Source organism: Budorcas taxicolor, chromosome 7 (genome assembly GCF_023091745.1).
Source record: "Budorcas taxicolor isolate Tak-1 chromosome 7, Takin1.1, whole genome shotgun sequence".
Classification (NCBI taxonomy): Eukaryota; Metazoa; Chordata; class Mammalia; order Artiodactyla; family Bovidae; genus Budorcas; species Budorcas taxicolor.
The window spans coordinates 72,440,011-72,455,879 of record NC_068916.1 but is presented as its reverse complement, the minus strand read 5'-3'; the positions used below and the strand labels follow the sequence as shown (position 1 = coordinate 72,455,879).

General features: G+C 35.2%; 1 protein-coding gene across 1 annotated transcript in view; it reads left to right on the top strand.

The window, feature by feature from the left end:
• GABRB2 (gamma-aminobutyric acid type A receptor subunit beta2) overlaps window positions 1-15,869 on the top strand; it is a 301,134-nt gene that overhangs the window by 158,496 nt on the left and 126,769 nt on the right. Inside the window, exon 5 of the mRNA XM_052643868.1 lies at window positions 7,487-7,569. Coding sequence (XP_052499828.1) covers window positions 7,487-7,569 — 83 coding nt within the window. The remainder of the gene's footprint in view (window positions 1-7,486; window positions 7,570-15,869) is intronic.

Below are 15,869 nucleotides of genomic sequence, written 5' to 3'. Positions count from 1 at the left end.
CTCCAGTACTTTGGCCACCTCAAGCGAAGAGTTGACTCATTGTAAAAGACTTTGATGCTGGGAGGGATTGGGGGCAGGAGAAGAAGGGGACGGCAGAGGATGAGATGGCTGGATGGTATCACTGACTCGATGGACGTGAGTGTGAGTGAACTCCGGGAGTTGGTGATGGACAGGGAGGCCTGGCGTGCTGCGGTTCATGGGGTCGCAGAGTCGGACACTACTGAGCGACTGAACTGAAATGAACTGGATGTGGGAGAAGTGACAGCAGACCCATCTGAGGTTATAACCTCAATCAGTCACTGACCAGCTATAGATCAGCAGCTGTGAGCCTCTCATTTTGTTAAAAAAAAAAAAAAGAAATTAAAGGACTGGAATAAAACCGGCGAACTTATTCTGAAATCGTATGTCTCTAATGTGTCATAAATAAAAAGCAACTATTTTAAATATTAAATGCAACAATAAGTATCTGGCATATCTAAACTGTTTTAAATTGTGAAAACAAACTAAAAAGAAATCATTGTTGACAATTAGAGTCCTGGCTCTATGTCTTTCCCGTTGATAAGTGGCTCTTATATAATTAAATGTCTTATAGCGATCTGAAGCCAGATTTCACTTGTTAGTTTGTGAATCAAAAAATAAAATAGACAAAAAAAAGATTTTTTTTTCCTCAGGGTCACAATCCCTTTAAGATTTAATCTAGAAAGAAGAATGGATATTCTCATTTATGAGATAAGCAAAAGGTTTATGGATAAGACCACCAGTTATGTTATATGGAGAATCTTGATAAACACAGGACTGACTACAGATGGGTATGTCTGTATCAACATTTTGGTTGATTAGGATTTATATGCTTACAGAATGAGATTTTTTGAGATACTGCTGTTTGGATTCCATAGGCGTGTTGCTTAAGGAAATGTCTTTCATTGTAATCCCTGAATTTGTAGCAGAAATCCGTGTTTCCTCTATTGTGCAGGGTATCTTTACAGAGAATAAGATTCCAAAAGAGCAAGGAGTCACAGAAAGCCAGCAGCTGCAGATGAGTACAAATAGCTCCAGTCTGAAAAGCACGATTTGTCAAATGGTAGCATGACTGCTAGCAATCTTACTTTTTTTGGTGATTACAAAGTTGAGCATAGTAGCCCATGTGACTCTACAGGAGGACTTGTAAAGAACTTTTAAAAACAATTATGCATGAGTGTTGGAGATTATACTTTAAACAGAAGGCCTCTATGGAGGTAACTCAAAAGCATAGGCTAGAAGAAAAATGCTGTGGGAGACCTTCAATCAGGAGAGAATATTAAGTGGGACTCCTAGGGGAGCGGCCTGTGTTTGCATGTCTGGGGTGGGCTAATCTACATAATTGACTAAAACAGAATAAACAGCTGTGAAATACAATCTTTGAATGTGTGGGTAAAACAAAATTACAAAATATACAGGGTCATAGAACATGTAATATATTTTCACAGCATTGTAGAATTTCCAAGCTCACTTGGGATCTAAGAAATTGGCCAGTCCTCCAGAGAAGCTAAATGACTTCATCAAGGGCAACCTGCCTAGTTAGTGATAACCTGGTAGTTACCTATGTGGGCTCCGGAGACTAACATCCTAGATTTAAATCTCAACTCTACTGCTCCCTCTGTGACCTTTGGGGAAAATCACTCTACCGTTCTGTGTCTCTATTATCTAATCTGTAAAATGGAAATAACGATAGGACACTCCTCATGTTAAATAGGATGAAATGTTTCAGTAACACTGGGTGGTGTCTGGAACATAGTAAGAGATCAGTTAATTTGAGATATGTTATTATTGAGAATACCAGAGCTGAGGTCAGCTAACCCCTGCAATAGGTGTTCTATCTTCTCTACAAAAGACAAGAATATATAAGAGGGGATATATGTAAGACATTAGTTTCCCAACTGGAATAGTTGTAAGATACAAAATAATATCAAGTCTTTTTGGAGATATTAAAACAAAAAACATTAAGTATTTTCAGGGGAAGTGACTGAGATGAGCTCTTTAGAACTTCTCAAAATTTCAGTTCATACCTTTATGCTGAAATAAAGTAACTGGGATTTCCCCCCATAGTTGGACGTGTTTAATGTTTGTTTTACAGAAAAATATATATTTTCATAATACATATTTAATCATATGAAAATATCAATGTATTTTTTGATAATTGACCTTTTTAACATCCTAATTTTTCTCTATTAATGCTGCCTACTAATCCCAGAGGTTCCTTTTTTGTCCCTGCAATTAAAATAAGTTGTGTGTTTAAGTAAATGTACATTTTGAACAAAGTAGAAGCATGCAGTGAGTTAGAACATTATTTTTTTAACATAATTGGGGATAAGGCAGCTAATTTTCTTTAAAAAATATGCCAAGATGCTGAATTTTTTTTTTTTTTTTGGTGGAACAGCTAGAATGTTGTCTTGATAGATCAAAGTAAACGTTCAGAGTCACTTTTTGATAATCTCTGGTTGAAATCCTAACAAGTTTTTCACGTGTTAAGGCACATGTTTAACCATATATTTTAGCTCCTAAAAGCCCCTCTTGAACAATCTGCTGAAAGACCCCATGTGTCACATTGATGATCCTGAGTTATTTCCTATTGGCTGAGGGGCAAAGGCATTTATTATCACTTAATAACTGTCCTAGGTCATATTCAAACTTGGAATGATATACTAGCATCAGTAAATCTCAGTTAATGACACTTTAAAATGTCTGTTATATCTTTGATATGAAATACTGGCATAGTTGTATTTCTTGATTTTATAGCTGCATCTAGTGACTTTTTATGCTATGTTACACATTTAGTTTTCCTGCACTGTGTCAGTATTTTGTGACATAAATCTTTTTGGATCAATGGCTGAGGAATAAAAAGTTTATCTGAAGATCTCTTAGCCCAGTTAGAATATTGGTGCTCCCCAAAAGTGGCTCTTGTCATGCAGTAGTATTCAGCCCCCCAAAGAAGACACATTTCCAGTTTTAGCTATAGAAGATTTCTTCTAATCTTCATTTTGGAGGCATCACTGACTGCTTCCTTTGACTGAAAACTGGACTGTCTTCATATATTTCCCAATGGTCTTAAAACTTAACCAGGATACCTGCCTAATGAGTTATTAGCTACATTTCAAGAAATGTAGTGATGCTGAGTAATTTAAGGCCCATTAAGGATGTTTATCAGGATTCAGAAAGGCAGGTTCATGAAAAACCCATTAAGTATATTTATTCTGTTGACTTATTCTTAGAGAAATGTAGCTCTGTTATAAATCAGTGTCCCAAGGAATAGATTTTGATGTTGGTCATTGAGCTTTTCTGAATAAAATTTATTCCAAGGTGGCTTCTTCTGTAAGGATGATTTTGACTTTCAAATTTGTTTTAGAACTTTTTAAAATAAATTGAATCAGATGCTTATATTAGAGAATTGTTCCAAAATCCTCAGTTTGAGAATACCTGTGACCTTGACTGTTTTGTTTGTTTTATGTTGTTGTTATTATTATTTTTATTTTAGTCTTGGCATAGGCCAACACCTGGCAAGGTTTTTGAGATACAAATAAAAATAGATGTGGTTTCTGATCTCATAAAACACCTAGAAAATATGCAGATTTGTTACATTTGTTCAGTTCAGTCTGTACTTTGTCTTAAAATTTGTTAATAAGAATTTCATATACACATATGACATAATGACTCTTTTTGAATATTTATATGTTGGAATATGATTTATATCATAGCTCTGCTCTGCTTAAAAGGGTGTGAATATTCTACATTTCTTCATGAATACAAACATATACATATGCCCGCTACCAAGTAGCTACTGGTTAAATGAGTTATCACTGTGTCTACTCATTAGCAGTGAGTAATAACAAAAGATGAAGAAAATTTAGTGTTACAGAATTTTTTCTTACTTTTATCATCTCACAACAAAGCGATATGGCAGGCTTCTAGTTCACTGTTTCAGGAGCAACCATGCATTGGAGCATGTAAGTGACTTGTCCCTGGTCACTCATCCTTTTCTGTATGATCAGGATTCCAAGTGGATTATTTTGGCTACAGAATTTCTGTTTTAATCCCAACAGGAAATACAAAGGCTTATAAACATCAACTAGAAAACATTTATATATATTTTTAGTTAGTTTCATGAAGTTGTTGTTTTTTAGTCACTAGTCACTAAATCATGTCTGACTGTCTTATAACACCATAGACTGTGACCTTCCAGGCTCTGTCCATGGGATTTCCTAGGCAAGAATACTGGAGTGGGTTGCCATTTCCTTCTCCAGTGGATCTTCTCAAACCCAGAGATCAAAGCCACATCTGTTTCCTGCATTGGCAGGTGGATTCTTTAGCACTGAGCCAGCAGGGAAGCCCTTTATGAAGTATGCTATAATATTTAAAAAAAAGTGAAACATCAGTGGGAATATGAATGTTGTTGATGTGAGAAAAACACTTTCCTAATACTTCATTTTTAAAGCATGAGTAGAAACCCAATTGCTTCTGCAATAGCATTAGTCAATTTATTTTTCTTACTCACAGCCTAGTGTTCACAGATGTTAGTTGCCTTGAATATACATCAGCAGAAAGTGTCAACCACAGCATATAGTAGCAGTTGCAAAATTCACCTCACCTACACAGTCAGACATCTATTTATGACTATCCCTCTTTATCCTATGTATCCCTTGTACCTTTCATGTCTTTGGTGTTCATTCTATCAAACAAAGTTAATTTTCTCTAGTGTATCAAGATGAAGATTGTATCTGCTATTTTACTTAAATAGCATGAGAATTTGTATGCCCACTAGGTAGCGAATTTTATTTCCTTTGACAATTTCTCTTCTACACAATACAAGTTCCTCTATGTTAGTGGTAATTCAGGTTACATCTACATGTTAAAAAAAGACAGTAGACCAGTGAAAAATTTAGCCAAGCATCACATAACCAAAATACATTGACCTCTTTTAACCCTGAGCAAATGTGAGTGTTAAAGTTTTATATAACTTTAATAATTTATAAAATAATAAGTTATAGACATTTGATCAGTCCCATCAAAAACAGAAACAATCAGTTTAATAGTAGGGTAAACTCTTTAACTAGTTATATAATTTAATAAGTAGACTAAGTTTTACTTACTGTTTAAAATATAAAATGAATCTCTAAAACATAAGACATATTGTAAGTTTTAAAAAAGAGAAATTATGCAATAAAATAATCCCCCAAATAAAAGATTTATGCACAGCAAAACCAAGTGCTTGATTCTATAATTCATGTCTTTATCCTTTCAACAGATCCCTTTTGATTCCCTTACAATAAATAGAAAAAAATTCAGCTTTTAAATAGCTTAAAGTTTACTGAGAAAAATCATTCTTACAAAATAGAAATAAGCAAGATAATTTAGATTGTAATAATTCCTTGAAGAAAATAAATAGCTAAGATGGAGCTTGAGTTAAGGCAGCTACTTTGGGTGGACTGCTTAAGAAATCCCTTTCAGAAGAGGTGATTTTGAGATGAAGGATAAGGAAAATATAGGGCTTTGTGAGTATTGGGGGTAGGGAAATTCATATTCTAGGCAGAGAGAACAGATGTGAAGACTGGAAATAGTGAGTGGCGACTTGGTGTGAGATCATATTGGGAAGAAAAGGTTAGCTTATGCAGGTAACACTAGGTCATAGCCAAGATTGGGAATTTTTTGGAAGAGCCTCTAAAAATTTCGAAGAGGACTGGTAGACTCCTATCTGTGTCTTTAAACTGTCTTACCCTTGTATGAATAATAGTCGGGAGGCAGATGGAGAGACTAAGAGACCAAGATACTGTAGTAACATGGAAGTGGGGCAATGGGGCCATGGATGCTGAAGAAGGCAGATGGCTGCGGAGTTGAGGCAGAGAATCCTCCTGGTAAAGGAGAGTAAGGAGTCCAAGGTGGACAGCAGTCACAGGATGCTCACTTATGTCCAAATAGGAAAGCAAAAATTAGCAAAGCACAAACCTTAATGAAGCAGTAATCACACTGAAGAGGCAGGAGCTACTTACAGTAACTTACGCGTTTCATCCTACAACAAAGGAGTAAGACGCTTAAACCTGACCAAGGAATTTCATAGATTCAGTCTGCCTGGACTACTTGTCTAAGTTGTGTTCAAAACCTTTTCTTTTCCTTTCCCTCTCTCTCTCTCTCTCTCTCTCTTTTTTTTTTTTGGCCATGAGGCATGTGGGATCCTAGTTCCCCAGCAGAGGATCGATTCTGTACTCTCTGCATAGGAAGGCAGATTCGTAACCACTGGGCCATCAGGGAAACCCAGTGCCCGAGACCTTTTAATGAAAAAGGTCTAGCTATGGATTTTTTCTCTCAAGCTAGGGCTGCATTTATTTCTGTTTCCAACACACAAGTATAGTGCCTCTCAGAGTAGACTATGCCAAAGTTCATCAACTTTAACACCAGTTTTCCCACTTGGTTTTGTTTACCAGATGTAAAGGGCTGTTATGGGTAGGTACTCTTTTATATTCTTTACATAAATTATTATATTACTTCATCCAGAAACTGTTAGGTAATTATTATTGTTATTAAAATGCCCCCTTTTTACAGACAAAGAAACTAAGGTTGGTTAGGAGATATTGACCATCTTGACGTGTATCTCAGTGTTAATGAGGCAGAGTTAGGATTCATACCTTTGTCTGTTGTGTTTTAAAGTGTGATTTTTCATAACATTATGCTGCCTTATTGATCAGAAAGCATACTGATAATCACTTAGAACTGTTTTTTGGCTCTTTCTAGTAGGTCTTCTATTAGTGAAAAGACAGGTTAGTGAAAAATGATGACAGAGAAATATAAAGACACTGGAGACATATACATCTCTCCCTGATAAATTATAAAGGTACTGTCTGTTTTAGATAAATAATCCTTCCAGCCAATAGGAGAAAACTCTCTAAAAGGCTATGAGAAAGATTATTCAGGACAGACCAAATTGGGTGACAGATGAAAGGCTTATTGTGTATTATAGTAACACACTTGCAAAGCACTACACTCTGTATAGAAATGTCAAAAATGATGGACCAAAGCTGAGATTGTTGGGAAATTTGATTTTAAGATCTTGAGAAAAGAAGGAGAAAACAAACATGAGTGGAAGACTGAGAGCCACATTGATTTTCTCAGTCACCTGTCGTGCTTGTAAAATAGAGTCCTGGGATGGCCCCATTCCATCACAAGAGCTTCCGGAGAATAGAAACTGCCTGTTTAATAAATGCTTCCAGGTGATTTGGGGTACCAGGTAGGCAATGGACCAAATCTTGGGAGAATACTGATTTAGTACACTCTGTTTAATTTACAAAGCATCATGAGGCCCACCAGGGAAAATGATTTTCCAAAGTTGTAGCACTCTTTTTGTTAGAGATTAGGCTAAATCAGGCTCCTTGAGACCCAGTGCCATCTCCTTTGGGACTTAATTTTTCCAGCTCAGTCATGGACCAGCTAACACCATGTATCACTGATATTTCTTTTCTAGAATCACAACCACAGCTGCATGCATGATGGACCTGAGGCGGTACCCACTGGATGAACAAAACTGCACCTTGGAAATTGAAAGTTGTAAGTTTTTCTGAGAATCCAGCTAGACTGCGCTTGGGTTCAGGGTTCTCCTTGGGCATAGATTTCCTACTCTCTTTCATGTTCAGACCACAGTCCTGCTAGGTTTGTGCTAGGATGGCAAATTTGGTGGAGGGAGGCACTGGCAGTGTCTTCCTTCAATGATGCTGCTACCCTCTTCATCTCATCCTTAAATTCCAGGAGAGAAGTGTAGGGAAGCAGTAATCTAGCAATTAAAGGGAAATGCTAAGAGTCTGAATGGAGACTAATGGTTATTTCGGGCATTTATTATATGGAATTGGGACAGAGAGCTGCAACAGCCTTGGGAAAATAGGTGGAGATGGCAGGATGATACAAGATGCCCTAATTATCTTTGCCTTTTACAAACATTCTCTGCAAGTGCAGAGTAAAGGTGGCCTCTGAATTAGTTAATGTGTTCATACATTGTGGCTCGGTGGGTTGTTTTCTGTTTTGAGAAACTATTTTCCGTGTCTAAAATGTATTTTATATTCTTGCTGAAGGCTATATGATGAGCAAGTTTGATGCATATGTGTATTATGTTTTCTGTGCTGACCTGTTTAGAGTGTTGGTGCTTTTTCTAGGCCACATTTTCAGCATCCTTCTTGACAATTCAGCTACCTACACTTTTGTGTAGGCTAAAACATTGATTTCATAACCCATTACCATTTCAGAGGTCACACAGTGAGGCCATTTAAGGTGGAGTAGGACTTTGAATCTTTTTTTCTCTGCCAATTTTTTGTGGTGTTTTTATATTTCATCCTATCAAACAATTGGAAGCTGATGATTTTATATCCAGCATTCTAAATAATGAGCAGCTTGACTACTTTCCTTATACCCTCTGCCTTTCGGAGGAAGTCAAGCCTTGGCAAGCTGTGCAACTCTAAATCACTGCTTTGAGCAGAAATACAGCATTTATGACACATTCCTGGTATTTTTGCCCATTTCAAAAAATAACTTCGAGGGATAATTAAATTTACATGTACTTTTTGAAAGCCTGATTTCATACTTGTATTTCCAAATCATCATTGTTTTTACATTAAATCTTTGCTACAAGGAGCTATTTAATGAAATTGGTCTCTGGGATTTTGATCATTTGTTATGTAGATATCTTTCAAATGGCATTGTGTTTTCATAACTTATGATACAGTTTAGAGAATAGTGTTCCTCAAAGTTCTGATTCTTTGGTTGCTTCAAATAGTTGATGTAAGGATAATTTCAAAAAATTTTGTTGCTGTGTACTAGTAATGAATTTTTGTGGTGAGAGCATGTTTTGTGGTAGAATTTGACTGATATTTTAAATAATCATAATGTACATGATTAAAGCATTTGTACTGATATTATTTCATTTGCACCTTTCACAACCCTCATGGGTAAGTAAACAAGGTCTTTTTATTTTAAAAAATACTGGTGATGCCTAATAAATAATGCAGTCAACACGCATGTGTTCCACGTCGTGTAGTTGTGACATGAATATTTAAAATTAACATGATAATTCCTTAGACTTTTAGAAAGTTTAAGTTTTATAGAGGGGCTTTTACCTATCTTATTTCAATTCACAATTACCCTGATAAATAATGGAGATGTTTTCAACTTTTTTGAGAAGTAATTGACATATTGTCAATTGATATAATTGACATGTGACATTATGTGAGCTTAAGATGTATCATGTAATAATTTGTTATGTGTATATATTACAAAATGATCACCACTGTGAGGTTATTTAACACAGTCATTGTTTAAATAGTTATAAGGGGTGTGTGTGTGTGTGTGTGTGTGAAGAACTTCTAATATTTACTGTCTTAGCAAGTTTAAGTACATAGTACAGCCTTATTAGCTATAGTCACCATTCTGATCTTATTCACCTTATAACTGAAAGTTTGTACTTTTTAACTGTTTCCATGAGTTCTTTTTAGATTCCACATGTAAGTAAGATCATACAAAACTGGTCTTTCTCTGACTTATTTCCCTTAACCTAATGCCCTCATGGTTCATTCATGTTGTCACAAGCGGCAGGATTTCCTTTTTATAGAAGAATAATACTTCATTGTGTATGTGTGTGACATCTTTTCTTTATCCATTCATCCCAACAATGGACATTTAGGTTGACTTCATGTCTTGTCTATTGCAAAGAATGCCGTAATGAACCTGTGCGTGCAGGAACCTCTTAATAGTGCTTTAATTTCTTTTGGATATGTACCCAGAAGCAGGATTACTGGATCATATGGTAGGTCTGCTTTTAATTTTTTGAGGAACATCCATGCTGTTTTCCATAGTGACTATACTAATTTACATTCTCATGGTTAGTGCAGAAGATTCCCTAGTCTTCACATTCTAGCTAGCTAGCACTTATCTCTTGTCTTTTTTTAAGACAATTATTCTGGCAGGTGTGAGGTGGTTATTCATTGTGGTTTTGATTTGCATTTCCGTGATATAAATTATTTTGCATGGGTTTTCCAGTTTTCCCAGCACCATTTTTTGACTGAGACTTTTCTCTATTGATTGTTCTTAACTCCCTTGTCAGATATTAGCTGGCCATAAATCTGAGGGTTTATTTCTGGACTCTCAGTTCTGTTCCATTGGTCTATGTGTGTTTTCATGACAGACCCATTCTGTTTTGATTACTATAGCTTAATAGTATAGTTTAAAATCAGAAGTATGATATCTTCAGTTTTTTTATTCTTATTCAAGATTGTTTTAGCTACTCAGGACCTTCTGTCATTCCGTATAAATTTTAGGATTGTTTGTTCTATTTCTGTAAAAACTTCAGTGGAATTTTGGTAAGTGATGCATTGAACTTACAGATGGCTTTGGGTAGTGGACATTTTAACAATACTAATTCTTCTGACTCATGAACATAGAATATCTTTCCATTTATTTTCACCTACTTTAGTTTCTTTTATCAGTGTCTTACGGATTTCATTATGCAGATTTTTAATGTCCTTGATTAAACATTCTATATTTCTAAGTATTGTGTTTTTGATGCTATTGCAAATAGAATTATTTTCTTAATTTCATTTTCTGTTAGTTCATTGTTAGTGTATAAAATTGCAGCTGATTTTTTATGTTAATTTTGTGTACTGCAGCTTTATTGAATTTGTTTTCTTGCAACTTTTTTGATATCTTCAAGGTTTTCTATGTGAAATATCATGTCACCTGCAATTAGAGACATTTTTCTTCTTTCTAATTCTGATATCTTTTATTTCTTTTTCTCTTTCTTGATTGCTATGACTGGGACTACTAGTACTGTTTTGAATAGGAGTGGTGAGTGTGGACCCCATATTTCTGATCTTAGAGGAAAAGGTTTCATCCTTTTGTCATTGAGTATGATATGAACTGTGAGCTTATTATATAATGGCCTTTATTATGTTGAGATACATACCTTCTAACCTAATTTGATAAAGGTTTTTATCATGAAAAAAAATGTTGATTTTTTTTGAAATGCTTTTTCTGTATCTGTTGAGTTAATCATATGATTTTTATCTTTCATTTTGATTTGCATATGCTGAAACATCCTTGTATCCCAGAGATGAATCCTACTTGCTTATGGTGTATGATTTTTCCAGTGGGCTGTTGAATTTCATTTACTATTATTCTTTTGAGGATTTTTGCATCTATAAATATCAAGAGTATTAGCCTGTAGTTTTCTTTTCTTGCAGTATCCTTATCTAGCATTGGTGTCAGGGTAATCCTGGCCTTGTAAAATAAGTTTGGGAGCATTCCTTTCTCTTTAATTTTTTGGAGGAGTTTGAGAATAATTTGCATTAATTCTTCTTTAAATGCTTGGTAAAATTCACCAGTGAAAGCATTTGCTTCTGGGCTTTTGTTGGGAAGTTTTTCAATGCTGATTTGATCTTCTGACTAATAATTGGTTTGTTTTTATTTTCTATTTCTTCATGATTCAGTCTTAGTAAACTATGTGTCTAGTAATGTGTCCATTTCTTCTAGGTTATTTAACTTACTGGCAAGGTTGAATTTATTGGCATACAGTTGTTCATAGTGGTCTCATCAACCTTTTTATTTTTTGTTATTAGCTGGAATGTCTTTTTCATTAATCATTTTGTTTATTTTTGCCCTTTCTCATTTTTTCTGGATTAGTCTAGTTAACAGTTGTCAATTCTTTAATCTTTTCAAATACCCAGCTCCTAATCTTGCTGCTGCTGCTGCTAAGTCGCTTCAGTCATGTCCGACTCTGTGCGACCTCATAGACAGCAGCCTCCTAGGCTCCTCTGTCCCTGGGATTCTCCAGGCAAGAACACTGGAGTGGGTTGCCATTTCCTTCTCCAATGCATGAAAGTGAAAAGTGAAAGTGAAGTTGCTCAGTCGTGCCTGACTCTTAGCAACCCCATGGAGTGCAGCCTACTAGGCTCCTCCGTCCATTGGATTTTCCAGGCAAGAGTACTGGAGTGGGGTGCCATTGCCTTCTCCGACTTAATCTTGCTAGTTTTTTCATTTCAATTGTTTTCTTTTCATGGTATACTGTTCTCTATAGTGCCAACTTTGAGCCTAGTTTTTTTCTTCTTTTCCTGATTCTTCAAGGTAGTTTATTTGAGAACTTTATTTTTTTTATTCATGCATGTGTTTATAGCTACAAACTTTCCTTTTGGAATTGCTTTTGTTGCATTCCATAAGTTTGTTATGTTGTGTTTCTATTTCATTTACCTCAAGAAATGTTTTATTTCTCTTTTGGTTTGTTATTTGATAAATTAATTGTTTAAGATTGAGTTGTTCTATTTTCATGTGTGTGAGTTTCCTGTTACTGATTTCTAGTTTCATACCATTGTGGTTGAAAAAGATGCTTGATATAATTTCTGTCTTATTGAATTTGTTAGACTTGTTTTGTGACCTAGCATATAATCTATATTGGAAAATGTTCTGTGCATGCTTGAGAAGAAGCTGTATCCTGTTGCTGTCAGGTGGACTGTCCTGTATGTCTGTTAGTTCCATTTGTTCTATAGTATTGTTCAAAACTACTCTTTCATTATTGATTCTCAGTCTGGATGATCTCTCCATTGTTAACAGTGGGGAATTGAAGTCCACAGCTATTATTGTATTCCTGTTTATTTCTCCTTTTAGTTTTGTTAGTATTTCCTTTATATATTAAGGTGCTGTGATGTTGCATATATATTTACAGTTGTTGTATCTCCTTGATAAATTGACACCTTTATCATTATATAATAATCTTCTTTGTCACCTGTGAGCATTTTAGTTTAAAGTCTATAAGGTATGTATTACGATTTCTATCTTTACAACTACAGAAAGAGACTAGAGGACGTAAAGTGATTTGCCCTTGTTTATGCACTTAATGATTGGCACAATTAATCTGTAGTGATGTGGTAACTAGATTTTGTATGAACTAGATTAACAGGAAGATCCCTATTTTAAAAACTGAGCAGTCTGTTCTTATGAAAAATTGGAGTGCATTCATATTTCATCAGGTAGCAAATCTTTGCTATAGAGAATAAGACATAGTGTTATATTAGTAATTTACAAGATGTTATTATAAGTAGGTAGTTAACCAATCTTATTGAAACAGGTTTAGGATCCTATCTCTTAGACAACTAACTTTGAAGTTGATGCCTGACATTTCACTTAATTTATTTTTTCTTTCTGTTAAGCAAACTCTAGATACTTATCTGCTCTTTCTCTCCCTCTCCTCTTCTCCTTACTTCCCTTCCTTCCTCTCTCAAATGCTAATGAGCCTAATAGTTGTATTACTAAATGACTATCACCTGTCTCCTTATCAGTAATTAATATGTTGGCTCCATTCCAGAGAGAAGGATATAACTTGATTCCGGGAGGCTTGGAGTAGGAGAGTATTAGGAATGAGTTTATTGTTAATGCATTCATGCTTGTTTCTACTCAATAATTTCTTCATTCATTAAGTATTACTTGAGCAGTAATTATTTACCAGGTATTATTGCAATAAACTCTTAAAACGTACTGGTGAACAACAAAGACAGTATCTCTGCTCCCCTTTATCATGAGGAAGATAGTTACTGTTTAAATACATATGTGAATATAAAAACCACATTAGTGAAAAGTCATACCAAGATGAAATATTTAGTTCTTTAAGATCTTAAAGGAAAATTAAGGCAAGCCCCGAAATAAAGTGCTGAGGAATCTAGAAGGTCAGGATAGTCTGTGCTTACGTTCCAACTTTTCTTAAATTTAGAGAGGTGGAGAAGCTCTGTAGAACTAATTGGATTTGCTGAACCAAATGGGGCCTAATAATATTTATCACCATGTAGGCAGTGAAACTTAATTGTCAAATAAAAAGGAGAAATCCATCTCCAAGTGGTTATATTTTGGATCCAGGTTAAGCTGTGCGCTGGTCTATTTCAGTATATCTATATCTATTTCAGTAGATACACATATAGAATTAAGAACTTAGAGAAAAAAGAGAGCATTGTGTTTCTCCACTCCTAAAGTGAAAATTAGTGACACCTTATGTCAGTAGGTTTAAAATACCTGTCATGTAGGAAATGGTGCTCAGATAGGGTTTTGAGCTCTTGGGGGATGGTGGATGAGAGGACATTCACTGAATCTAAGTGCTGTCTGGTATGGTTCCTCAAGCTCTTAATCAGGGCACTTAACTTTTTTAAGCCATGATTTCTCATCTGTATAATATTTTGATACCTTGTTGTGATGAAATAATCAAAACGGAGATCTTTATGCAATGTTTAGTCCTGGTTTTTCCATCAGTAGCAGCTGTTCTCATTACAGCATCATTATTATCATTATTAAATTATGCCTGGAATATTATGCTCAATTAGAGGCATGGCATTTTAAGAAGGATATTTAACAACCAGAAAACCAACTATGAGTGACACATAAACCATGGAGTTTGAAGAACCAGTAGCAGAAAAAAGTAGAGGAGAGGCCTGTTTCCCCTGAGGAAGGGAAGCTAGGAGAGAAAGGATAGCAGTGTTTACACAGATAGCTATTTTCCAGTCACCACAGACTGTCCGCTTAAAAGACCAAATGATGTCTGCCCTAAGGGCAAAACTAGACTAATGGTAAAAGATGCCAAAAGGCTTTTTTCTTTTTTTTCTTTTTACTGAAGTGTGTGTGTGTGTGTGTGTGTGTGTGTGTGTGTGTGTGTGTGTGTGTGTGTGTGTATGTAAGAAGCTCTTAACAATTGCAGCTGATAAAAAAAATCTGGTAGATTGCCATGTGCTGTAAAACCATTTTCTAGGAAAGAAGGAATTCTTGCATTGGGCAAGTGGTGGGATTAGATTATTTCAAAAGAACTTTGGGTTGATGTTTATTTGTCATCAGCAAAAACATGCAGGACTTTAGTTAAAGGACAGTTAGGACATCACTGGTTTATGTGAAGATGCAGATCTCATATGCATATACCTCTGGGAGCAATGCTGTTTAGGAAAGATGAAAATCACATCCCTGCTAAGATTTTAAGTAAAATGATGTGTGTGTTTTCTTGATAGTCTGTTGCCATGTTATTTCTTTTCTTAGATTTTCCTCACAAGAATACATTTTACAGTTGTGTCTGAGAAGAATAAATCTAAGACCCCCACATTTTCCATCATTATAAATAAATCTAGAACCCCCTTGGGGCTTTTGATCAATCTTATTAATGCTCTAAGAAGCATCACACAGAAGACAATATACATGAACATGTATCTGTGTCTGGGCAGATAGCGGTGTTAAATAATGACGCTAACAAGTATTTTAGGTGATCTTCAAATTATTTCACATTAGAAAAATATCCTTATGACATTCCAGTGAGACTTAGTCATAATTTTTTTCAAGGGGAAAGCAAAGAACATTACAGATGCTCCTCCATGGTGTCATTGGATATAAATTTAATTCGAATTACTGTCCTATTTTTGTATTTTCTTAAATTTCATGTTGTGCTGGGGAAGTGTAGGATTTGTCTTCCAGTCCTTATGGTCTGGAGGTACCTTGGTAGATGTGAACTTCATCTAACAATTATCAGTTCCATGTGACCACAGAAAAGTACCAGGATGTGTATATAGACTCTGACACATTATGCAGATATTATCGTGACCTTCATGTATATCTGGACTTGAAGGCTTCTGCCCTTCCAATTCGTCCACCATTAGAAGAATAGTGACTTGGATATTAAGGGTGCATCTGTTTTTCAAATTTATTTTATTGAAGTATAGTTGATTTAAAATGTTTTATTAATTTCTGCTCTATAGCAAAATGCTTCAGTAATACATATATATGTATATATGTTATTTTTCTTATTCTTTTCCATTATGGGTTGTTACAGGATATTAAATAGAGCTCCCATGTTA